The 23,927-nt window shown below is 42.2% G+C and overlaps 1 protein-coding gene across 1 annotated transcript in view; it reads left to right on the top strand.

Moving 5' to 3' along the window:
• Positions 1–5,007: 5,007 nt before the first annotated feature.
• SFMBT2 (Scm like with four mbt domains 2) overlaps positions 5,008–23,927 on the top strand; it is a 101,545-nt gene continuing 82,625 nt past the window's right edge. Inside the window, exons 1-3 of the mRNA XM_003201842.4 lie at positions 5,008–5,310; positions 11,091–11,185; positions 13,410–13,650. Of these exons, the coding sequence (XP_003201890.1) occupies positions 5,205–5,310; positions 11,091–11,185; positions 13,410–13,650 (442 nt within the window). The 5' untranslated portion in view covers positions 5,008–5,204. The remainder of the gene's footprint in view (positions 5,311–11,090; positions 11,186–13,409; positions 13,651–23,927) is intronic.

Here is a 23,927-nt window from a genome sequence, read left to right as displayed (position 1 = left end):
TGGGTGATGGGCAGCATTGCCTGTCAGCTAGCTTTTTGGGGAAGCTGAAGACTGAATTTACTGTCTTGTGTTGCCTACGTGCTTTTGGGGATGGTCTCTGAGCATTGAAAAAGGTCACCTGCATTGTTTAAAGCAAAGACTGGAGATTTGGACTTTTAGACCTGAGAGAAAATGCCGTTGACTTGACCTGAGTTGTAAAAATTGGAGGTTGTGTGTTGTGATTTGCAGTGGGGTTACCAGGAGTCTAGTATTTACTGATACTGGGATGCTCTGGGATGTACATATCTCCATGCTAAAGGCAACCAGAAGAGCCACAGGAGTGTTCAAACAGGCATCCAATGAGGAGTGAATCCCAAAGAGGAAAGTGATGCTTTGGAGAAGAATCTTTTAGGGCAGGAGTTGATTCCTGTATGCTTTGACTGTTCATTGATGACTGATTGTGTATTGTGAGGGTGAGAAGAACAGGGTGGGTGTGGGTGAGTCGATGAGTCACCTTAATGGGGAGAGCCTAATTCAAGATGAGTTTTGAAGTGTCTGAACTGAGAGGCTCAGCACCAAATGCTGCAGTTTCCTGATGGCTGGCCTGGTCTCAGTTCTTGTTCAGACTAATTTTCTTGATTGCTTTGCAGTGGGTTTTTCACTCATAGGCTGCAAAAAGCTTGAAGGCTGCAAAGGCTGCATGAAGTCATAGGATTGTTTGAGTTGAAAGGGACCCGTAAAGGTCATCTAGTCCAACTCCCCTGCAATGAACAGGAACACTAGAGCTCCATCCAGCTTGACCTTGAATATCCCCAGGAATTGGGCATCTACCATCTCTCTGGGCAACCCATTCCATTCTTCATTGCCCTGTTGTAGGAAAAACATCTTCCTTATATCCAATCTAAATCTCCTGTGTTAGTCTGAAACCATTTCTTCTTGTTCTATCACAGTAGACTCTGCTGAAGAGTCTAAAATGACACGTGGTGCTTAGCTTTGATAGGTCATTCACTAGCAGTTATTTTGGATCTCCCCTATATTTCACTTCAGTCAACTTAAATGGGAAAAGAGATGCAGATTCCTTACATCCTGACATATGTAGGGGCGAAGGCAGTGTTACTGAATATTGGAGGAGGCAGAAGCCAGATCCTTGGGAAAACAGTGGTATTTTTACTTTTCCACCTTTCAGGCCTCCACAGTATGCTGACATAATTGATGCACATAAATTATCCAGATAGGGAGTTTCAAGGATATAGGTTTTGTGGGTTTTTTTTTGTTTGTTTGGTTTTGTTTTTTTTTGCATCCTCTGTTCTGATAGCCTGCCTTTTTAGTATGTCAGTCCCTATTAATTAACCTTGTTTTGGAGGAAGTTCAGTTTTTAAGGAGTCACTCCAAGGGATGACCCTGGGATGCTGGATTTGTATGTGCCTGGGGTACCTCTCCCTGCAGGGGCTTATTCCAAAGGAAGGAAGAAGAAGGAGGAGTGTACAGGAGATGAGAATTGTAGAATGGTGTGACAAAGCCAACGCAGGCAGTTACTCAAAGAGCCAATATTGATAGAGATGACAAGGCAGCATGTTTGAGATAATGATGCAGCTAAGACTGACAGCTGTGGGAAGAAGCAAATAAAAGAGATTCTTTTTTTATATTGGCTGCCTTCTTCCGCCTGTGAATTAGAAGTCTGGATTTGAATGAAGTACCAGGGGAATGGGAGCTGTGTGGGGGAAGCATCAGTCTGGTTTGAACCACCAAATGAACAAGGGATATGAAAGCAGGGGATTTTTTCTTCTCTCTTTCAATTGCATTTCATAATCCATTTCTTTTTGCTGCTGCTCATTGTAGTGTCACCTTCAGTGGTTTTTGCTGCTTTTTTCCCATTCCCTAGTTGACAGGCTGGCCACGTGGCTTGTGGTCCTTAATTTGAGATGCACTTTTCTTTCAGACCTACAGAAATGAGGGAATGGCACTGTATGTTGCTTGTTTAGTGTTGTTGATGCAGGCCAGTCGGCATGCTGCTGTTAACAGTATGGCTAGAGACTTTGTTTGAAGTGTTAATTAGCAGCAATTAGTAGGGTATTAGTTCTTCCTTTCTTATGTCAGCTTTCTTTGCTAGTTAGTTGTATCAACAGGAGGCTCACTTATCTGGAAGCTTATGTTTGCATAGGAGTTTTGTCAACTTGTTGCCTTGTGTTCGGAAGATACATAAATGCTTTCCTACCATAAATTGTGAAGTAGATATACCCAGTATAAGAAGACACATAGCTTAAAAACAGAGTTGTCCGTAGCTGAAATAGCAAACCTGAGATCATAGAATCAATAAAGTTGGAAAAGATCTACAAGATCATCCAGTCCAACCATCCACCTATCGCCAGTAGTTCTCACTAAGTCATATCCCTCAACACAACATCTACATGTTCCCTGAACACCTCCAGGGTCGGTGACTCCACTACCTCCCTGGGCAGCCCATTCCAGCTCCTGATCACTCTTTTGGAAAAGCAGTATTTCCTAACATCCAGCCTGAATCTCCCCTGGGACAACTTGAGGCCATTCCCTCTTGTCCAGTCACTAGTTACATGTGAGAAGAGGCTGACCCCCAGCTCACCACAACCTGCAGATGGTGCATTTCTCCCTTTCAGTCTAGGTGGACTTGAGCTCAGTCCCAGATGTGGCTGTTGGGCAGGTTTATGCTGATTTTTCCCATCTGCTTCCCATTTCTGACAGGCAATTCCCAGTCTCAGGGGAGTGGGCCCTTCTTGTGGATCTGGTGGCAGATTTGGGGTTTAGCTGCATAAGAAATGGCATTGTTTGAATGGGCAGCTTCAGCTTTATATTAGTTTGTGACTTTACCCAGTCAGCATCATGGGAACATTAGAAGGTTTAAACTAAAATACCAAGTAGCTTATCTTTCCTCTCAGTATTTGTATTGTTGCCCCTGAGTTTTGTTTAAAATGATAGATTGTTGTGCTTAAATTGATTTCTCTCTGTTCTTTAAAATTCTTTTTCAGTAGACCCAGATTACCATTCATTGCTGTTTGATCTTAGACAGAAATGAAAACAGATGAATCTACCCAAAACTTAGCTTCAACTGACACTTCCACTTCTTTCACGTTTAAGAAGCTTGACATAAAATCCTGATACTTAACCAATTTATTATTAATGATGTTTATTGAAGTATTCTCTACTGAAAGATAAGTGTTTTTTTGACTTACAATAGACTGATTGCTTCTAGTTTCATAGTTAAGTGAAAGTTAATATACACTGAGGATGAGTGATACATATGTTATTAGGTTAGCTTCACTTTAAGTACTCATAGTATGTATTATACTTAATTCACTAGCAAGTCTTACGTCAACAAAGAATAAAGAAGAGGTGTAGTGTAGTGTCCATTGCAGTGAGGAAGTGATCAGTATTATTTATTGTGTGTTCTAAGAATACTGAGCACTTTGCAAATATACTGCACTGAATCAATTTACAATCTCGTCTTTGAAAAAAAAACAACAAAAATGTATGTATATATTTATTTTATTTGGAAGTACTTTGGGAGTGAGGAACAGAAATCACTGATGGAGGTCTAACATTGCTCAAACCATCTTCTACTGAATGCTGTATCACCTTCCAGGGTTGTTTGCTTCTACCAGTGATGGTTTGTGAAGCGTGCATGGTTTTAGCATAGCTTAATTGCCACCACAATAGTGCTGTTGTGACTGCTCCAGCGTACAGTCCTATTATGACTCAGTGAATGGAAATTACCCTTACAATTTATATGTTCCTCATCTTTTTCAGTTCCTTCTATACCTTCTCATGTGTCTGTTTTTCCCTCACATTTCATTGGAACAACCTTAAAAACTGAGGATGAAAAATCTATGACAAAGCACTCTCCCTCTTTCTATTTTATGGTCTTCCCAAATATCTTCCTGAGTAGTAAAAGTTGAAAAAATCCCATAATATTTTTACACTCTCATTACCTCCTGCTTTGCATGGACTCCGGCAGTAAACTTATTTCCTACTTTTAATCACGCTTCTTGCAGAGCATTTGGTGTTGGTGCTGCCAGCAGTGTCCTCTCTGTCACCTGAGTCTTGGAGGCATCCAGTAATAAGCAGCACCAGTCCTCTGTATCCTATGTTCTGGACACATGCCTTCCTCACCATCCATCTTCACTGCAGCATCTCTTGTATATACGAGTAGCTGCCTTCCCTCTGTGCCTGTAACCCGAGCTCATAGTTTCTCTTTTCCAGTCCTCCCTTGACACCTTGTAATTCATCATCATCATAAGTTTTACTGAAAAGTTCACTTTCTTTTAATCTACTTTTAAATATGTATCTCCGGGTATTGCTTGTCCGATGGCTTACTCTGGCTAGAAATACAGTTCTCAATCTCATGTCTGATTCAAGATCTAGTTGGTCTTGTATTCCCTTTCTCACACATTTTTATTTTGTGGTTTTATTATGCTGTTTTTGAAACAGTTTTAAAACAGAAGAGTCTCCTCTGCCATCACAACCCGATCTACACCTGACTTAATATTTTCTACTCTAGATGGCACTAAATGGCGCAGTTCCCTTAAATTTGCCTTCAAAAAGCAGTTGCAGCACAATTTTATTTCAGTATCTACATTATAAATGCTTAACTTCATTTTTCTAGAGGTTCTTCCACTCTTTCCCAAGTATTCTCCTTTAGAAACCTGGAAAATATTTCTGAAATGAGGTATTTTGATTGCTAACACTGTGTGAGCTATGTTGGAAGTTGAAGATTGGACTTGGAAGGTGACTGAGTTGGCCTTTCTTGGATGCCTTTCTTTGTCAAGGGTTGTGCATCTTTATCAGCTTGTCCTCATCTCTCAGCTGGTAACACAGGGCTCTGGTCTGAACCTTGGGATGTGAATTCTTTGTGTTGAATATTGTGGATGTTATTACCACACTGTGATCTCTCTGTTGTTATTATTGTGATATAATGTAGTATGAAATAATATTGACATAGTATGTAATGTCTTACGATACTGTTGCCACTTAGAGGTGATATCCTCTGTTGTGGTCTTTCTTCCAACAGTGGCTTCACTTTGGAAGAGAGAGCAAGATTGAAGATCAAATAGTATAACATGAAACCTACTAGAAGTGGCTGAGTGTTGGGGTAAGTACAACAAATCGCTCATTGTTTCTTTTTCATTTAGTTTCTGCCCTAGGAACTCTCTGCTGCAGGATGAATTAGGAAAGGAAGGACTTTCCTCTGAACCATGGACACAAGAGCATCTTTCATCACTACCATGCAAGAAAGCCAGCATCTATCCCCAGAGAAGGAGCAGGGACTGGCCAATGGTGATGGGGAGCAATTTGATTCAGGTGAGCTCTCCTTTTCTCTTGTAGGTTTCCTACGTGGTCACAGCCTTCCAGACGACCAGTTTAGGGAAGGTGGCAGCTGTTTACTGGGTGGCATTAGAGTTGGATGCCTTGATGGCCATTTTTTGAGTCTTGTGGATTAGGGAAGGGTGTGTGTCTCATATTGTGGAGCTCCCAGGTTGATTGATGAGTTGGGGAAATTTTGACTTTTCTTTGGAGCTTTTCTAAGGTATGTACTAACTACTTTAAATGAAAAGCAGTGGAAAACCTTTCCCGGGACATCATATTGTGTTCTTCCTGTCCACCCACACACTTTGTATTTTATTTTACTCTCTTTTGATTAAAGAAAGGAAATGAATGTTCAGAAATTACGGTATTTCTCCTTTGTTTTAACCTTTATCTTTGTTCCTTCAGATTATTATTTTTTTATTACTTTAGATGAGAGGGCATCACAAATGTTATCCCAGACAGCAAAGAGCTGTTTGCATCTTGTCCTTGTGCACATGAGTATGACTGGATGTCTGCAGTGCTCCGAGATGGGCACTGAACGATAAGGATTTGCTGGGTAAAATTGGCTCAGTAACTTCACCCTTATTCTATGTTTATGCAGGAAAGCTCAGCTGAGGAACTCGTGAAGCACAAAGCTGAGCCACCTGTCAGTTACTCTGTACAAAATGTTTCATTTTTGCATTGTGGTAATGATGTTGTTGCTAATGTGCTTTAATGCTTTTCCAGAAATCTTGTGCATTTCTGTAACAGCAGTTCTTCATCAAAGGATCCTGAGGTGTAATGGCAAATGAAAGTCTACTCTTGCATGTAAGCATCCTAAAGGGCTGCCTGAAGTCTGCTTCCATAGAAGTAGGCCCTCACACCAGGGGTGAATCACTGATCCAACTCCAAAAATACAGTGGTAACAGTGTTGGGGCAAATGCTTGAAAACAGCTTGCTTTGGCTTTGGTGTCCTTTGCTTTGGCTTCAGTGTCTTTTGCATCTGTTCTCTCAGATGGTGCTGTGTTGTGCTGGAAGGTGTCCCTGCTTGTATCAGGTGGCTGAACTAGATGATCTTTAAGGTGCCTTTCAACCCAAACAATTCTATGATTCCACATTATGTTCAAGTCATTTGCAAAGCTTTGTCATTGGTCCACTTCTCAATTTTTCCCACTGAGCACCCCAGAAATTGTGTGTGTTAAGAAACCTTGATTCATCCCACCTAAAAGAAGTGAGAAACTCTTATGCTCCCTTAGTTAAAAACATAATAGTTATCCTGGGCTCTGCTGTAGATGTGAAAGAGCTTCTCTTTCATAGGGTTACACATAGAGAGCTAAGGATCATCTAGAGTTAACCAGCTGAATATGGAACTGTAATGCCTTAAGACACTTGAAAAAAAAGTCATCATAGAATATCCCAAGTTGGAAGAGACTCATAAGGATCATAAAGTCCAACTCCTGGCTCCAGCTCAAGTTCTGTATCTGAAAATGTTGTCCAAATGCTTCTAGAACTCTGGCAGCTTGTGGCCATGCCCACTGCCCTGGGGAGCATGTTCCAGGCCTCAAATCACCCTGTCAATGAAGAACCTTTCCCAAACACCCAACCTGACCCTCCCATCACACACTTCCATGCTGCTATCACCATTGAAGAGACTTGTAGTTCTATAAAACAAGTCATCCCGTTTTAACATCAGCACTGGGTTGCCTTTGAGTTGAGAAGTCACCTGGCTGGAATAGAAAGGGACATCAGGATCCTGGTTGACTGTATCAGGTGGATCCTTATCTTGAGATAACGTTTCCAGAGTGGGCAGCCTTATCTAGTCACTGCTGGATCCATTTATATCTACGAGAGAGGTGTAGGAGCCTCTAGGATGAGATGCAGGTGATCAGTTGTAGGCATTGAGTTTGGAACAACAGAAACTGGCTTGTGGACCTTAAATGTCTTTGAGAATATGTGTCTTGGTGACTCTCCGAAGGCTGTGCAGGAGGTTTGTTGTTGATCAGGATTTCCCCTTTACCCCAAGCCCTCACCTGTATGTTAATCCTAAATCATTTTGCCTTTCAGTTCTTTGTGAGTGAACAAAGTCATGAATATATTTATGTGCCTGTAAATAAGATAGCTTAGCAATTTCCACAAATACTGTAATTTCCAAAGATGTTCTCCTTCAGGTAAGCCTGGGAAAAATCTAAGCTTCTGTAGCCACAGGTTTTGGGTCTTTTATCTCATCCTGCGAGGCTGATAACAGCTGGAATAGTTGAATTTTTATAGTGTCAATGCATGAAGGACTGCAGAGCACTTTAAAGCCATTCAGGGGCTCAGAGATAATGACTTGTTGATTTTATTTGCCATCCTAGGCTTGTTTATACATCACCGTATTGTAGGCTAGCCAGCCTTGACTCTTTCATTAAAAAAGAGCACTGAGCCTAAGCACCAATAATTGGAAAGGGAGCTGATATGTAAAGTAGGCCTAATGCCAAATTTGTCATCTCACAGGGAGCTCTGTAAAACGCTGGCACCTGGGGCTCTGTGTCTCTTCAGCAGAGCCAGGACTTTGTTGTAGGAGTGTGTGGCTTGAGGACTAACAGATTGCCTTTGGGATCATCGCTTCCTGAGTGGGCACAGTTGTCTTTGTATGTTCAGAGAGACTTTGCCTTTTGATTGGGGACCTGCAGATACTCAAGGAAGGCTGGCGAAGGGTATCCTGTGTTCCTCATCAGTAGGGGTTTTGCATTGGGCAAGAAGATTTGTGTGCAGTCCAACTGCTGTACTTGTAGATGTAAGTAGGAGTGTACCCCCTGACCCTGGGTCGCCCTGAGTCTGCTCACGATGTCCCCTTGCCAGGTTTTCTAGAAGGGAACAGAATCCATTTAAAAACAGATTTGGAAGCTTACATTCGCTTCACAATCTTTGGTGATAAAATGAAGCAAAATAAAATACTGATGCCATGATAAATGAGTACTCCAACATTATTTTTACAGACCTTGTAAAAGTAATTTCCTGATAAAGTCTGCAGATAAAACACTGTAGAGGAGTCAGACTACTGATGTGTCAGAGAGAAATGAATTGACTAGGAGGGAAAGTTGTAGCTCACGCTGCTGTGGAAAGAATACTCGTAACACTTCCCCCGGCATCTTGGACCTCCCTGTTTGGCTTTAGAAAGGAGAGATCAGGGTCATTATTAAAACAAGTGCTTTTGGGTGTTTTGCTGGACTGCCTGTGAATGGATCTGTTGGCAAGGCTGTGGGAACAGTGTGACTGGTGGCTGTGGGTTGGCACATAGCAGAGTAGGTCGTGGGCAATAATACATTAGGAAGGAGAGGAGGACTTGCTGCATCTGTAACTAGCATCTTTAATGCTAACGTAATTAACTTAGTGTTGCCAAATCCTGTCTCTCTGGAGATACTGCTCCTTGCATGGATGGTATGTATTGAACTGCTTAAAAGTCCTTCTACCACTCCGTGGAAATTAGGTTGCCTGCGGAGATGGTGGATTCCCTGTCCTTGGACACTTTCACGGTCAGGCTGGATGGGGCTCTGAGCACCCTGATCTAGGTGTAGGTGTCCCTGTTCATTGCAGGGAAGTTGGACAGATGGCCTTTAATGTCCCTTTCAACTCAAATGATTCTGTGATATTACTCCTTCTCATAAGAATGCTGAGGAAGGATGAAGAGAAGGAGAAACGTGCATGGACTAACCGTGAAAGTTGGAGCAAGAAGAAGGAATGGCAACTGAGAACACACAGAGAACACTGTGTGCTGAGAGAAGTGTCTCATGCTTTGAAACAGAAATAGCTGAGCAGAGGGGAAAGACCTGGGGGTATGTTCAGGTGGAGATGACCTTGGGGCTGTTGAGTAGCCCACCACAGCACTGGAAGCACAAACAGATGATAGAACGGGAAACAACCAGGCAGAGGGGGTGTGCTTTTAGCTTTTTGCCTCTTGCTTTTCACATCAGAAGTTACTGGCTTATAGTAGGACTGACTGATGGTGCCTGGGTTAGAAAGTTGCTTAAACATAGGAGTAATTGTAAGCCTCTGATGGATAGCCATATCTGCCCATATACTCAGGAACTTGCATACATTTAAAAAAAATTATTAACCCTTGAAATCTCTGAACCTGACTCCTCTAAAAATTAACTCCATGGGATTGCTGATTTTGAGGTTGAAATTTTCCCTGATCATCAAAGTTGCTTGCTTGCATGGTGTAGCAAAGTCTTAGCAATTCAATTTGTGCACAAAGTTCTTTTGGCTAAGCTGTTCTCGTCTTTCAGCCAAGAATGAGCAAACTCCTCATTTTGTGCCTGGAGTTCTTTCTGGTAACCAGGAGGCAGCCGTCTTCAAGCCACCCTGCCACCTTACATGGGAGTAAGAGTTGATTTAAATCTCCATATTTAAGCAGGTTAATTGAGTTGGTGGTAAGAAGCCAGACCTTAGGCTTGATGCAGCGGTTTGCAGTGTTTAATGGTGATGACAGCTCAGTGCTGCTCTTTGAACTCCCAGACAAATCTTTACCCTCTTCCAACTCTATCTCAAAAACTCTCCTCTGAGACATTTTTTTTTCCTCCTTCGCATACATATGTCTGCAAATAAAGCCTATTTCTTCCCCTTTTAATGATGAGAGATTCCCATTGCACAGTATAATTTTCTAGTCTTGAAAACTGGAGACCTATAGCAACAATTGCAATAAATTATCCCCGCCATTTTCTTCATAAAACTATCTGGGGAGGTTCCTTAATTCAGTTTGTCATGAGTCACTTTAATTACATCATGACCACACTGATAAATGTGTGTGCAGGTAAGGGTCTCTTGTAGTTTTCCTTGATAAATGCTTATTGCAAACAGCTCATTGCTAGACTGTAAATATTTTTGCTCTGGGGATGTAACTGAGTTTGTGAGTTTGCCTGGGAACAAAATGAAAACAATCAGATGTGGCTGATTTTCTGTAAGTGAAAGACAGTTTGTACTTAATTATTGCTGTGTGTGTTTCAGTGATGGTTTCAGGCCTCAACTCTGCTCTGCTCAGTGGGGATATAATTTAAAAAAAAAAAAAAAAAGAAAAGAAAGAAAAAAAAAAAGAGTAATGTCAACTCCTTCCCTATGGGGACAGAAGGATTGTGAGGGGGCATTGGTGTTGGTGGGGAAGGCATGATGCAGAGCCTCAAATCTGAAATGGGGCAAGGATAAATGCAGGCAACAAGAATGCAGCAGTGGCCTGGGGATTTGGAAAAGCAGCTTCAGTGCTGGTGGAAGGATTCCATTGGGGGTTCTTGGCTGTTGGAGGGCAGAGGAAGGCTGAGCAGGGAGAAATAGAATGGCAGAGCTGAAACTGTGTCTCTTCAGCCCCAAAGGCTGGATTGCTTGTTTTTCATGCTGCTTAGCCAACAAGAACAACATCCATTGTTATCAGCAGTACACTATTGCAATTAGCAGTCTGGGGGAACCCAAGGCTGGAACATGGGCATGGCCACTGTATCCCTGTGATAGCGGGCTGACAACCAACTCTTGTAGCAGTCCCTGTTGCAGTATAATGAGTTTGTTCCCCTGTTGTGATGATTGCAGGGTCAATTTTGGTCTCACGGTGTTGGCTGCTAGAGTCCCAGAATTTGCTGAAAGTGTTTTAAGAGCCAGTCAAGCTGACTAAGAACAGATCTTCAGGGAAGCTTTTTCTCTCAGGTTGATGTTTGTATAAGTTGCTGTTTTTCCCCTGGACTGTTTGATACAACTTTCGTCTTTGGCTGTATTTTGGGCTGTTTTCCTTTCTTTCTACTACTTTTTTTTCTTGTTTTTCTTTTGAACAGATGAGGGCTCCAGCATTGAGGATGCAGACTTCAACTGGGATGAGTTCCTGGAAGAAACAGGAGCCAGTGCTGCTCCCCACACCTCCTTCAAACATGTACGTGTATTGTCTGCCTTGCTACTATTGAATGTGTTCCCTCTTCTGGTGTTCCTGACCAACCAAAATGGAATCTGCCCATTCTTTGGGGAATTTGGCCTTCTGTGTATGTAAAATAAGATGGAGTACTTCCTGTTGTCTGTGCAGCTCCTGGCCCTCTTGCTGCTGTCAGGTGACATCAGCTCTGTGCACTCAGAGTGCAGTGTCTATGCCACTGGGTTCAAATATCATTTATGAGGTTTCATTCTGCTCTCCTTACACACTCTTTTTTTTTTTTTCTTCTTCTTAATTTATTGTATATCCTTTCCAACTTGCAGAGATTCATCTCACCAGAGTGTCTTATTTCTCTGAAGGTGCTCTCTCAGTGCATGATTTGCTGACTAGCAGGGTTGCTCACCACTAGAGCATGGTCCATAGGAATCCATCTCTTCAGCCCCCTTCTTGAAGATGCTGCCTCAGGAATGTGGGAACCAAACAGTGGGGTTGGTGATAACTTTCCTGGGTGCATATGTTATATGCAGATGTTAAAGAATCCTGTATGTGTCATGGTAGTTATGATGTGGTGGCTGCAGCCCATGTTAGCAGTAGTATACAGAGCTTCTGAAATTTTGAATGATGGAGAAGATTGGAGTATGCTTTGAAGAAGGATCCTGTCAAGGAGCAGAGCCTGTCAAGGATGTTGTATGGACCCATTTTTTCCATCTGCAAACAGTTGTTTAACGTCTTCTATTTGGCCCACGTGTGCACAATCCATAGTCTGCCTTAACATGAGGAATTGAGATAGAGCTTAAACTAGTACACAGATTCTTCATCATCATCAAAGGCACGCACATAGGGTGTAGTCGATATATTTTTCCAGGTCCTTGTTTTCAGTCAGCTGAAGGATTGTTCTGTCAGATGTTACGGTGCCTTTACCTGTATCAAGCTACGCCCAGTCATGGAGGTTCTCTGTCCTCAACTGTGAGTCATGTGCAGATGGTTCTGTTCATCCTCTGACCTGACCCATCAGCTGCAGGTAGCAGCTGCATCTGGTAATAGGACTCACCAGCTCCTTTTCTCTCAACTTCATTCACCTGACCTGAATGCTCTGGATGAAGTGGATATCTCAATCAGGAAGAGAAGTGTTTCATATGTGATGCTCTCATTTGCCTTACACTGAGTCTGGTTGCTGGCAGAAATCTTTGGGAACATATAGTTGTGCTGCAGTGAAGGGAAAGTTTCCTGAAGAATTTGTTGCTGCTTTGAGATAAGTCTCCATTTGGATAGCTGCCTTCATGCCATTAAACCACTTTTGCCTCCAGGTAGTTTCTTGATTTGTTTTGAGGAGATAAAGAGCAGTAGTGATGGAAAACCTGTCTCAACGGAAAAATAAATAAATAAATAATACCAGCCTCCATTACCTATTCTACGTATGTAGATAGAGTATTGCAAGATGAAGGATCCTAATTTTCTTTACTGGAAAACCACAGTACAGTGGTAAAGTTTTGTTGTAGTTTATCTTTGGCCCAGTAGCTGACTGGAAAGAACATCTTGTCCCTATATTGGCTGGGCCTAACTCCCAGAGGTGCTCAGCGCTTGCCTGTTCTACCTTGCATGTGTCCTGGTTTGCCTGATGGAGCTGTGCAAAGAGCAGTTACACCACCTTTTTCCTGGGCATTGTTGAGATTTATGATGCTCAGATGGCTACAAATCCCTCTCAGATTTAGTTCACCTGAGCTTATCACAACCGATGGATCCCTTTGGAGTACATGGGACCTTGTATGATGGGGGTGTACTAGTGAAGTAGGAATGGTCCTGCACAGACAGGTTGTGAAGAAGGTGGTTGTATTAATAGCAGAATACTTGGGGTTGGAAGGGATGTTAACTGTCATCCAGTTCCAACCCCTGCCATGGGCTGGTTGCTACCCACCAGATTAGGCTGCATTGTGCCCCATCCAATCTGGTTTTGAATGTCTCCAGGGATGGGGCATCTATAGCTTCTGTGGGGAACCTGATCTAGTGCCTTATCACACTCTAAGTAAAGAATTTCTTCCTAACATCTGAACTAAATCTCCCTTCTTTTAGCTTAAGACTGTGTCTCCTTGTATTATTGCTATTAAGGAGCATGATCAACTAACGTCTTACTCCTGATCATCTCTTTAATGGCAGCGTTAGTTTGCTTAGTTAAGTGGGGAGTCTCCCTGTAGAGAAGGAAAAGTAACCTATGCCTTTCTCATTCTGTAAGGTTGAAATCAGCCTCCAAAGCAGTTTTCAGCCAGGGATGAAATTGGAAGTGGCCAACAAGAGTAATCCAGACACATACTGGGTGGCTACAATCATCACAACCTGCGGACAACTCTTACTGCTTCGTTACTGTGGCTATGGGGATGACCGGAGGGCAGATTTTTGGTGTGATGTAATGACAGCAGACCTCCACCCTGTTGGCTGGTGTACGCAGAACAACAAGGTCCTGATGCCTCCAGATGGTAAGTTGCATGTGTTTTGCTGGAGTCATGCCCTAGTCTTGGGCTGACAGTTAATCTCCAGGCTTTCAGTTGGTATGGAATGAATACTCCAGATGCTCAGCTGATGTTGAGTGGTGCAGTTTCACTGAAGTTGTTGTATAACAGCTTAGAGTCAGGTCTCTGTAGATCAGTGGGTTATTCAATTTGCCAGTCAGTCTCCAGGAAAGGCATTTTGTCCTAAGTGGTAAGAACAAAAGCTTTTGGAAGAGGCTGTCTTAAAGAAATGCTAATTGCCAGCCCATGTCTTCCAGTGAGGGAAGCAAGTTGTCTCATACTTTTAGAGAGAAAGGACCAAATTTAGAGTGAGAATAAAGTAAACAAGATCTGATTTTGATTACACTCAAATTTAACTTGGCTGTACATTCAGATGCTTTGCTCTTGAAGTTTAACGCTTTCCATTGTCAGACTTCTGCAGCTTGTAATTCCAAAAGTAGACCCACATGAATAAAGGTGGGGAAAATCTGATCGTTATAGATCAGGGTATGTCTCAGTTCTCAGCTCTTTGGTGTGCCAAAGCTGAATGCGAGAACTGTAGATTTATGGCACTTGGAATAGCTTTTTAATAATATGTTTGTTCCTCAATTGATTCTAAGTGCGTAAGGAAAATGCTTGATTTTTTTTTTTTTTTTTTGATGTTCTTTTTCTGTCATTATACAGGAACTGAACAGCTGTGCATCCTTACCTCTATGTAGCTCCAGGCAGAGGCATACTTGTCACATGTGTATTCCCTCCATATATTCAGTTTCTTTTGGGTCATGGGAAGAAGAGATGAATGGTTGGCCTCCAGCACATGGATGTGTTGGAGAAAAGTCTCATTTAAGAACTCTGCTTCTGAAGTCATTCTTTCTGTTCACGTGGGTGCTGAAGAAGCGGATGTGCTTTTTGTCATGCATGGCTTCTGGTGTAGATATTGCCTTGCTTCCCGCTAAACTGGATCGTAGATACAGTCTTTGAAACAGCAGAAATGGTCTCATTCTTGCCTTGTCTATGCTGAACACTAGAGCTAAACAATTATGTTTTTGTTCTGGTCTGACTGTCTTTAGAACAACAGAGGATTGATTGCTTAAAAAAGTCTTAAAGACAAATATGGCTGAGAAATCTGTTGGCTTAGGAATAATACATCAAGCTGATGTGAGAAGGGGTTGTTTTTTTTTGTTTTTTTTTATTGGTCTCTTAAACTATCTTTTATTATGTGGATTATAATCAGTGTTACTGGAAAAGGTGTACAGTGCCATAAACTAAATCTCAAAATGCCAGGTTCAAGGGGTGAAAGATTTCGTCGACTGGTGTAATAGAAAATAATGATTGTTTTATAGCTGGAGGCAACTGCTTTTTATGAAAATGTTGCTGGAATCTGCTCTTTGGTTTGTGGTTACTTCACATAAGCTGTCTTGCTTGAGTGAATGCAAATGTGCAATGCATTTTTTCTTCTCTGTCCAGGTGATGCAATTGTATGCCAGACTCTTATGTCTGGGCAACTGTAGGTACTGTTTTATTGGACATGTGGTTGTTCTTTCATTGGTTGTTTTTTTATTTCCTTTCTCTGTTGTAAGATTTAAGCATTTAACAGTTTGAGTTGTATTTTGGAATGAGACATCTAAAATGCCTGGGAGCATTTGAGCCTTTGGAACTTCTCTTGGTTTGAAAAGAGAGAGGTCCTAAATGCATTCATAAACCACAGAACTCCTCTGGATGTTGGTCTGATCGTGGTGGGATTCTAAGAGATGGTAGTTCCCATGGGGGCACTACAGGGAAGAGTTTGGGTTTTCAGGAGTGCTGTAGGAAGAACTTAGCTCTGATGAGCTTTTGAAAGCAGTGAGCACTGCCCTCGTTGTATGCAAATATCTGAAGTTCATCCTGTGTTAATTCACAGTCGGTGAAGAGGTCTTGATGAGCTGAACTTCACAGCAGTCCTAAGAGTTTCATCTGGTGAAACCTGCAGGATCAAACCTTGTATTGGCACATAGTAAACTGTTCTCTGCGAACTCCAAGAAGATTTTTTGCCATTTTAGCTTTGCACACTATTTTGTTGTCAAGTGCTTTGTGGAAAGGAAAGCCAGCTCCGAGTTGCATGGATTTTCTAAGGCCCCGATTCTGCACGTATTGATCACAGTGAGGGTATATGCTGGCAAGATCTGTTGGCAAACAGTATGGCCAGTTATCTGTCATTAAGATTTGCTCCTTGTCAGGAACTGAGGGCTCTGGTTTAAAAAGCAGATCTGCTAAGGACTGGCTTAGTGGGCAGAATACCAGCAATGGGACAGTGCTTTGTTTCTGCTTAGTAATCAAATAGGACTGATTGGCTCTACTCTTGTAAATGTGATCCCAGACAATGCTGTACAGCGTGATAGGATGGAGAATATCGTTAAATGAAAGAGAGATGAAAAATGGGGCTGGTTCAGTTTACCAAATCAATAGAGCTTGATTTAATGTTCAGCGCATACAGAGATTTTAAGGGGCAGCTGCCAAATAATTGTTGTTTATGATCCCAATAGAAGGAAGTCATTTAGTTTACAGACTGTTACATTATTATTTACTGGGTGACATTAGTTTTGCATCGTGGTGCCTGCAAGTATAATGTCAAGTCATGTTATGTCTTCCCCTGATGTTGTGGTGCAATGCTTTGGACTGAGGGCCAAATGCTCCAGTTTGCAGTGAATTGTATTGACATATGAAAGGATGGTGTGAGTGCATGTCTGCCCATAAGCTTTACCCTCCACCACCCTCTTCCCTTCAGGAAATCAGAGGAGTAAAATTGTAGTTACTTCAAGCTTTGCCATTAATTATATTTTTCTCATTACAAATCGGTGTGTAATTTGAATTGCAAACTCAAATATCCTGGCAGAATAGATCTGTTTACCATTCAAAGCAAAATGAAAATTATTTAAATTAGTTAATATAGAACTCATTTGAATGAATTGAATGTTTATTCATGAACTAGCTGAGGCAAGTGTGAAGCTGTCCGTATGGTCTGTAGCTTTGGCACTGATCAGCTATAAAGTCACGTCCTGGGACAGAAATTTGTTTTTTATTGTGTATTAACTGTGGTGTACTCCAATGGATAGCTTCTGCCTGATTGAGCTGAGTATGAAATTTACACTCTTTCTGTCAGGGAACTGTAAAATTCATATGGGGAAGTAGTTCATAAGGGGAGGTGCTTCAGAGTTCATTGACAGTGGCTGGGATGGAGCAACAGAATGGCGTTTGGCTTTTGTGCTGTAGTTGTGGGATGTAACATAGGTCTTCCATTCTTTGGATAAAACTGCCCTATTATATTGCTCTGCATGAAAGCAGGGATAGCCTTCATCATCTCATATACCTTACCAAATGCTATCCTCCTCAGCCCAGAGCTGTGGTAGTTGTTCTTCAGCGCCTTTCATCCTGTAAGATCTCTTACTCATAAAGCATTAAAAATTTAAGTCTAACTTAACTTTGCCATAGTAGTGATTCCCTTAACTGTGAAAGGAAAATAGGTCTCTCGCCTCCTTTAGCCTGTTTTTTCCATGTGCTGTTTTCTTTTGTTGATGACAGTTGGGTTCATGAACACATTTACCATCATGTAGAGGAGCAGCATGGAGAACCTGACAAAGATAGTAGCTAAATTATGCATTGTGAAACACGCACAGAGCAGGCACGTCTTTTGATTGACACTTGGGTGGTTTTGTACAGATTGCAGGTTTACAGCTGAGCCAACAGAGCTGAATCTCTCCTGGCACTATCTTAAGGCATTCTGTGATGCACTAGAGATGCTGGACAACAAGATGATTGTGTACACCTGTGATTGTGGCAGTGCTTTTGCTTCAGTGTTACTGACAGATGGAAATTCAAATAAAACATTTCTGAGCGTGGATTCATGTGGTAATCTCGAGTCTGCTCACAGTGTAAACCAGGAGGAGAAAGAGACTGGAGATGCAAAGGAATACAGGAACGCAGTGGGGAGAGAACCGGGTCTGTGCTCTGGTTTTACCATGAGCCAGTACAGATGGGAAACCTCAAAACACTGTCTAGCCATGGATTTGGTGATCACAATGATTGTTATACTGTGAGTACGTGTAGGAAAGCAGCCTTCGTAGAATCATTAAGGTTGGAAAAAACCACTAAGATCATCCAGTGCAACCATCGACCCAGCCCCACCGTGCCCACTAACCTTGTCCCTCAGTGACACATCTCCACATTTCTTAAATACCTCCATGGCTGCTGACTCCACCACCTCCCTGGGCAGCCCGTGCCAATGCCTCACCAGTCTTTCTGAAATTTTTCCTAATATCCAATGTGAACCTCCTCTCCTGCAACCTAGGGCCTTTATTTTTGTCCTATCACTGTTAACCTGGGAGAAGAGGCTGGCCCCCACCTCACCACAACCTCCTTTCAGGTAGTTAAGGTAGCCTTAACTCCTCCATTGTACCAGTGTAATCAGAATTAAAACTCAGAAGCCTGATCCTAGGATGTAATGAATCCCTCTTGCAAGGTGCTGAGCTTCATTAGGTAAAATATGCCATTAAGAGTGCTGAGTATAAGGCATTTTCCCCATCCAGGCTTTCTGTGAAGGCAACCATCACCAAATGGTTCACTCAGATTCTGAGGTTGTGGGTAGAGTGTGGGTGAAAAAAATAGATAAAACTTGTGCCATGGTAAACTAGGCTGCCCTTCATATCATAGAATGTCTTGTGTTGGAAGGGGCCTTAAAGATCACCCTGTTCTAACTCCCCCACTGTTGGCAGGATTAATGACAATTGTATTCCCATCTAGATTGGCATTTCTCACTCTGACATGTAGTCTGCTATTTTGTTTGTGGTGGATATAAATGTTAGAACAGAGACGAGGTCTGGACTAAAGTGGAAAAGAATGGAATTGAAGCAATATATGGTGCAGAGTGTGGGAAGAAGAACAGCAAGGGGGAATGGTGAGGCAAGAAAAGAAGAGCAAGTTTTGAGCAGTCATTTGGGTTTGGGATTTGGGATGAATGTCATTCAAGAATCCCTGGGAGTACAGAAGGCTTTTCTTGGAGCAGTGCTGCGGGTGGTGATGATGAATCCCAGTTCTTTGCCTTTTAACTCCGTTCTCAGAGATCACATGTATGTGGAAAGCTTGTCCATGGCGTTCTTCAGGTGTCACTCAGGTGATGTTCCTGAAAATAGATGAGGGCCTCCAGAGCTGCTCTCTGAGAAAAGGTGATCATGGGTGTGTTTTTTTGTTTTGTTTTGTTTTTTTAACAGAAGCCAAGTTTCCCCTGGTATTCTCAAGAGGAAAGAGAACTTAAACTATGCCTGCAGCTCAGTGATTATAATTCAGGTAGAAGGATCAGATGGGCAAGATGAACTTCTTTTGTCTTTGTGAGGAGTTGGCTTACCTCCTCTGAATGATCTGAGATAAATTTGCTTTTCAACGGGTATAATTGAGAGTAGATCTGGCCCTGCTTTAGCTCTTTAACTGAAGGCTCACCTGAAATATTACTTCCTAAGAGCTTGAGGCTGGGGAAAATCAGTAGGCATTCACTGAGCTTATGCTATTTTACATCAGCTAAGAACTGGGCCCTTGAGCCAAGTAAAATGAAACTCGGAAATCTTCTTTGGCAGGTTGTTCTGTGAAGGACTGTGGATGTTTCTAAAGTAGTATATAGATTTTTTTAAAAAAATCTTTTTTTGCTTAATCCTTATCCTCTTATTCCATCAAAGCCAAATTTAGACTAACCTAATGTAAATAAATTGAAGGATTCTTTATTTTAAACACTGCAAATGACTCTTAGTGCAGTGTTTTATGTATGTTTTTCAAGTCAACTTCAGCAGAGTATTAATTATGCAGGAGTGACGTTAGCATAAATAACTAGTCAGCAAATAAATGTCAATTAAATATTCTGTTAGCATAGTAGGCAGCTTTATGCACTGCTGTAGAACATTTAGCAGATTATGCTTAACGAGCATATAAAAAATAGCTTTTTTTGTTGTTGTTGTTTGCTCTCCTAGTGATAGCAGAAGGGAGGAGAGGATGAAAGGCAAATGTAATGCTGTCTTGCTGAAGATTTGGGTTGAACTTTGGCCTAGTAAGAGTGCATCAGTTGACTCCCTGATGATATCAACTGATGCATTGCCTTTTGGGTCTTTGAGCAGCTGGAGATCACTGGAGCACATCCTGGCTCGGCATCTCCCCCTGGCCCCATGGGGTCCCTTCATTCTCTCTCCTGAGAAGAAAATATTACATTACAGCATCCATGGGAGATTTTCCTTCCTTCCCTTGATGTTACTCAGATGGCTCAGTCTGAGGTTTGAAAATTCAAAAGTTAGCCCATTTCCTGCACACTGTCAGGATGATGCTTTCATGATCATGGAAATGGCCTTTTTGCTACTGTGTGGAAATGCGGGTCTTTTGTACATAGAATTGGCTTTAGTTGCTTTCAGGAGACTTAATGTTGCCAAATGAGGCCCTTCTGGGGGTAAACTGAGAGTAATAGCCCCCTTGTGTCTTTTGGGAACACAAGCAAACATTGAGCTACTCTGCAAATATGGTGTAGCGTGGCCAGTGTGAAAGGCTTTGCAAATTGTTTGAGTTATACATTTCATTAAGTGCATTGCTTCTGAGCATCTCCTGCTCATCTGGGCTCAGTCATCCTATTTTATTTTTTTCCCGTGTAATTTGATTTTCTTTTTAGTACATCTTTTTGGGTTAAGAGGTTTAGTTGAAGAGAACTTTGCATGGAGAGCGTTGTACGGACAAGGTGCTAGTTGGCTTGTAAAGTGGTCTTGAGGGTAATTGCCTTATCCTGGTATTACTGTTACGAGACTCTGACAAAGAAACACTGAAGGAAATGGAGGTGTGTACTGCTCTGGCCTTAGTTTTGGGTTGTGTCCATAAATCAGGTATTTTGGGAGTGCAGTAGTAGAGGTCCTTAAGGAGGGTACCCATCGTGAGGCTTCCAGCCCTGGCTCTGCAATGACCCTGTGGTTTAGGTATGAGTAGGTGGGAACTCTGGCCCTGCTGTTCAGGTGTTTGAAAAACTCGAGCCATAGGGGATGGTTTAGGTTTCCAGCCAAAAAACAAAGTTGGTACATTAAGGAGGTTCTGTTTTGCTAAAGGCAAGAAAAGAGCACGCTACAGTCAAAACGTAATTTTTCAGCAAGAAGCTTTTTCAGCAGAAAAATTTCTAGCTGGCCACAACATCATCTTATGTTGTATCTATATTTATTTATTCTCACAAATTATAAATAGATTAAGCAAAATGGGAGCAGCCCTGACTGGGCAGCCTATGGGTCCAATGGGGAAGAGTTGCACATATGGCTGCTAGAACTGTGCAGTGCCCACAGTACTGCTCCACATCCATTTTGGGGTGCTTTTTTTTTTTAATTGTTTGTGATTATAACGAGGAAAATAGTGCAGGCGTGGGCCAAGCTTAAGTATCACTGCAATTTCTTAAGTGATAGATTCATTGATGCAAATTATCCTTGCACTGTCCTAGTGCAGATTCAGTAAAGTACTTTCATTTGTACTTCTAAATATATCCTATCCTTATTCCTGGAGTGGACTGAACTGTATGATTGGTGAAACTGTAGCAAGATGATATCAGACAGTTTTACAGCTAAAGATGAGGATACTATAGCACTGTTTATTTTACTGTGTTATGGGCCCAGCTTGGAGCATGGATTTAATCTGCAGGTTGGCTGGCATCCAAGGAAGGGTTCAAGAAGGGGTTCTGCTAATGAAGTGAGGTTTTCTAATGGTGACTTAGACACAATGAAAAATGAATGTACTTTCTGATGTCTATTCCCTTGCTTGGGTGGACCATCGGTCCTGGGACAGTCAGAGTCTGGGAGAAAGAAAAAGAAATACCTTTTTCAGTGTCCTTATGGTTGATGGAAAACAAATGGTGTTTTTGTCAGTACTTTCTGCCTGACCTAGTGGGTTTGTCAGACAATTCCTGCACAGATTTGTGTGTTTCCTTGGTAATTTCCTACTCAACCTATCACCTGCATGATGCTGAGCTGTGCAGGCTTCACCTGCACCTTGCATCGCAAACTGTACATGCCTCACATTGGAGGGGAGTCTGCATGCACATCTCTCCTAGCTGTCCTGCTGTTTCCACTTATTACTATGAGTTAGAACTGCAGCGTTGTTTGAGTTGGAAGGGACCCTTAAAAGGTCATCTGACCCAACTCCTCTGCACCAAACAGGAACATCTACAGCTTGGTCAGGTGCTCAGAGTGCTGTCCAGCCTGATCTTAAATATCTCCAGGGATGGGGCATCCACCACATCTCTGGGCAACCTGTTCTGGTGCCCCACTGCTTCTATTAGTAAAAAAAAAAAAAAAAAAAAAGTTACTTCCTTACATTCAATCTTAATCTCCTCTGTTTTAGTTTGAAACAATTTCCCGATGTCCTATTGCAGCCGACCCTGCTAAAGAGTCTGACCCCTTCTTTCTCATAAGCCCCCTTTAGGTGCTTCATAGTGCCTGCATTCATAAATGAATGCCATTGCTATTTTCACAGCAGGAACATGGTAAAGCAGCAGTGTGGTTTGCAGCACGTATCCAGTGGTCCCTTTTGGATGGCATGGGAGAGGCTGAGCTATTTTAACTGCAACTGTCCAGTTATAATTAAAGAATCAGCACCTTGTGTACAAGCAACAGCAGAGCTGTGGATCACACTTACTGCAAACTGAAAGCCTAATCTCTTTATAAACAGTCTGGAGGGGGATGGAGATGGAGGGGAAAGAAAAGCAGTGATTTTTGTGCACTTTGACAAGTTTTAAATGTATTCTGAGTGAAACTGATTGTGTGGAGCTTTATGAAAGATTTAATGAATAAATATTTCATACCCACATGGTACTTCTTCAGTAACTCATGCTACTGGTAAAAAGCAATAAAGAAAGAACCTCCTTCAGGGGTTGTTTGGGCTTTCAAATTAAACTAATTTAATCAACTTTTTCAGTCAAGCTTGATATTAGTTCATTTCTGTACATGGATCTGCTTGTTTTCTCCTGATACCTGTTTTCCTATTTGGAAGGTGTTTGAATATCAAAGAATGTCTCCTTTCATCCTGCCGCTATGGTGTGTGTTTGGTTTTTCAAGGCAGACAGCACAGCCTGACTTTCTCCCTGTCCTCCATGTTGAGGAGTCAGCCATCCTCCACAACTATGGCCATACAACCACAGGTTGTAGAATCAGAATCGAGTTGGAAGGGACCCTAAAAGGCTCCCTCCAACTTCCCTTCAATGGACAGGGCATCTACAGCTATATCAGGTTGCTCAGAGCCTGGTCCAGCCTGAGGTACCCTCGTGAAGTTTTTGTTATCCAGCAGGGAAATCACCTGCACTTGATGGTCAGTTCTGAATGTGAGTGGATATCATTTGGGTTTTGGAAGCCATTAACATCCAATTTATTACTTGTGCTATACAAAAATGCTCTGGAGCCTGGCCCCGTGTGGGCGGAAAGGCTTGCATGCATCTGCACTGGATTTGTTGCTGTACAGATTTATGCAGGGAGGTTGAAGTGCATCTCTAGCTCTAGCTGTTGGCAAAACTGGGACATGGGAATGCTGGAGCCATTGCTTAATGGTTGACTGTCATGACAAGGAGAGCAGGTTACGTGTGTTAGCACTGTGTACCATGTCTTTGCAATGCTTTTTAGGAAAAAATCATGTATACCTGATTTTTTTTGTTGAGAAGAGCAGCGCTGTAGCTGAGGGTCATGCAAGTAAGACACAGTAGGGAGGTAAAAGCAAGTGTGCTTGGAAGAGTAGAGCTCACTTTGGAAAGGCATCCGTGGACAGTGCTGCTCAGTGAGCTGAGGATGTGCTCAAACTTGGACACCCTCATACGCCTTCATGTGGGGTGATGGATTTTTTAAAATTTTATTAGGTACAGGTGCATGGAGTGAGATACTTCTCAGCTCTTCTTCCCATAGAAAAGAATACAAATGCATTTTGTTGTCTATTCCCACTAATCTGGGACCACATTTATTTTTAGTGGGTAATCTCCTTGGAGCTAAATGGAGTATGGAGTAGATTCCCATGAAGTTTGTGCCACATGGTGGGTCTTATAGGATCATAGGGTGGTTTGAGTTGGAAGGGACCTTAAAGATCACCAATTTCAAACCTCTTGCTTGCGGACAGGGTTTCTGTATGCTAGACCAGGTTGCTCAGGGCCCCATCCCATCTGGCCTTGAATGCCTCTGGGAGTGGGACATCCACAAGTTCTCTGGCAACCTGTTGCAGTGAACAGTGGTAGTAACAAAAAAAAAAAAAGAGAG

The sequence above is a fragment of the Meleagris gallopavo genome, chromosome 1, assembly GCF_000146605.3.
Source record: "Meleagris gallopavo isolate NT-WF06-2002-E0010 breed Aviagen turkey brand Nicholas breeding stock chromosome 1, Turkey_5.1, whole genome shotgun sequence".
NCBI classification, from domain to species: domain Eukaryota; kingdom Metazoa; phylum Chordata; class Aves; order Galliformes; family Phasianidae; genus Meleagris; species Meleagris gallopavo.
The sequence above is the reverse complement of the archived record's forward strand: the minus strand, read 5'-3'. Positions and strand labels throughout refer to the sequence as shown.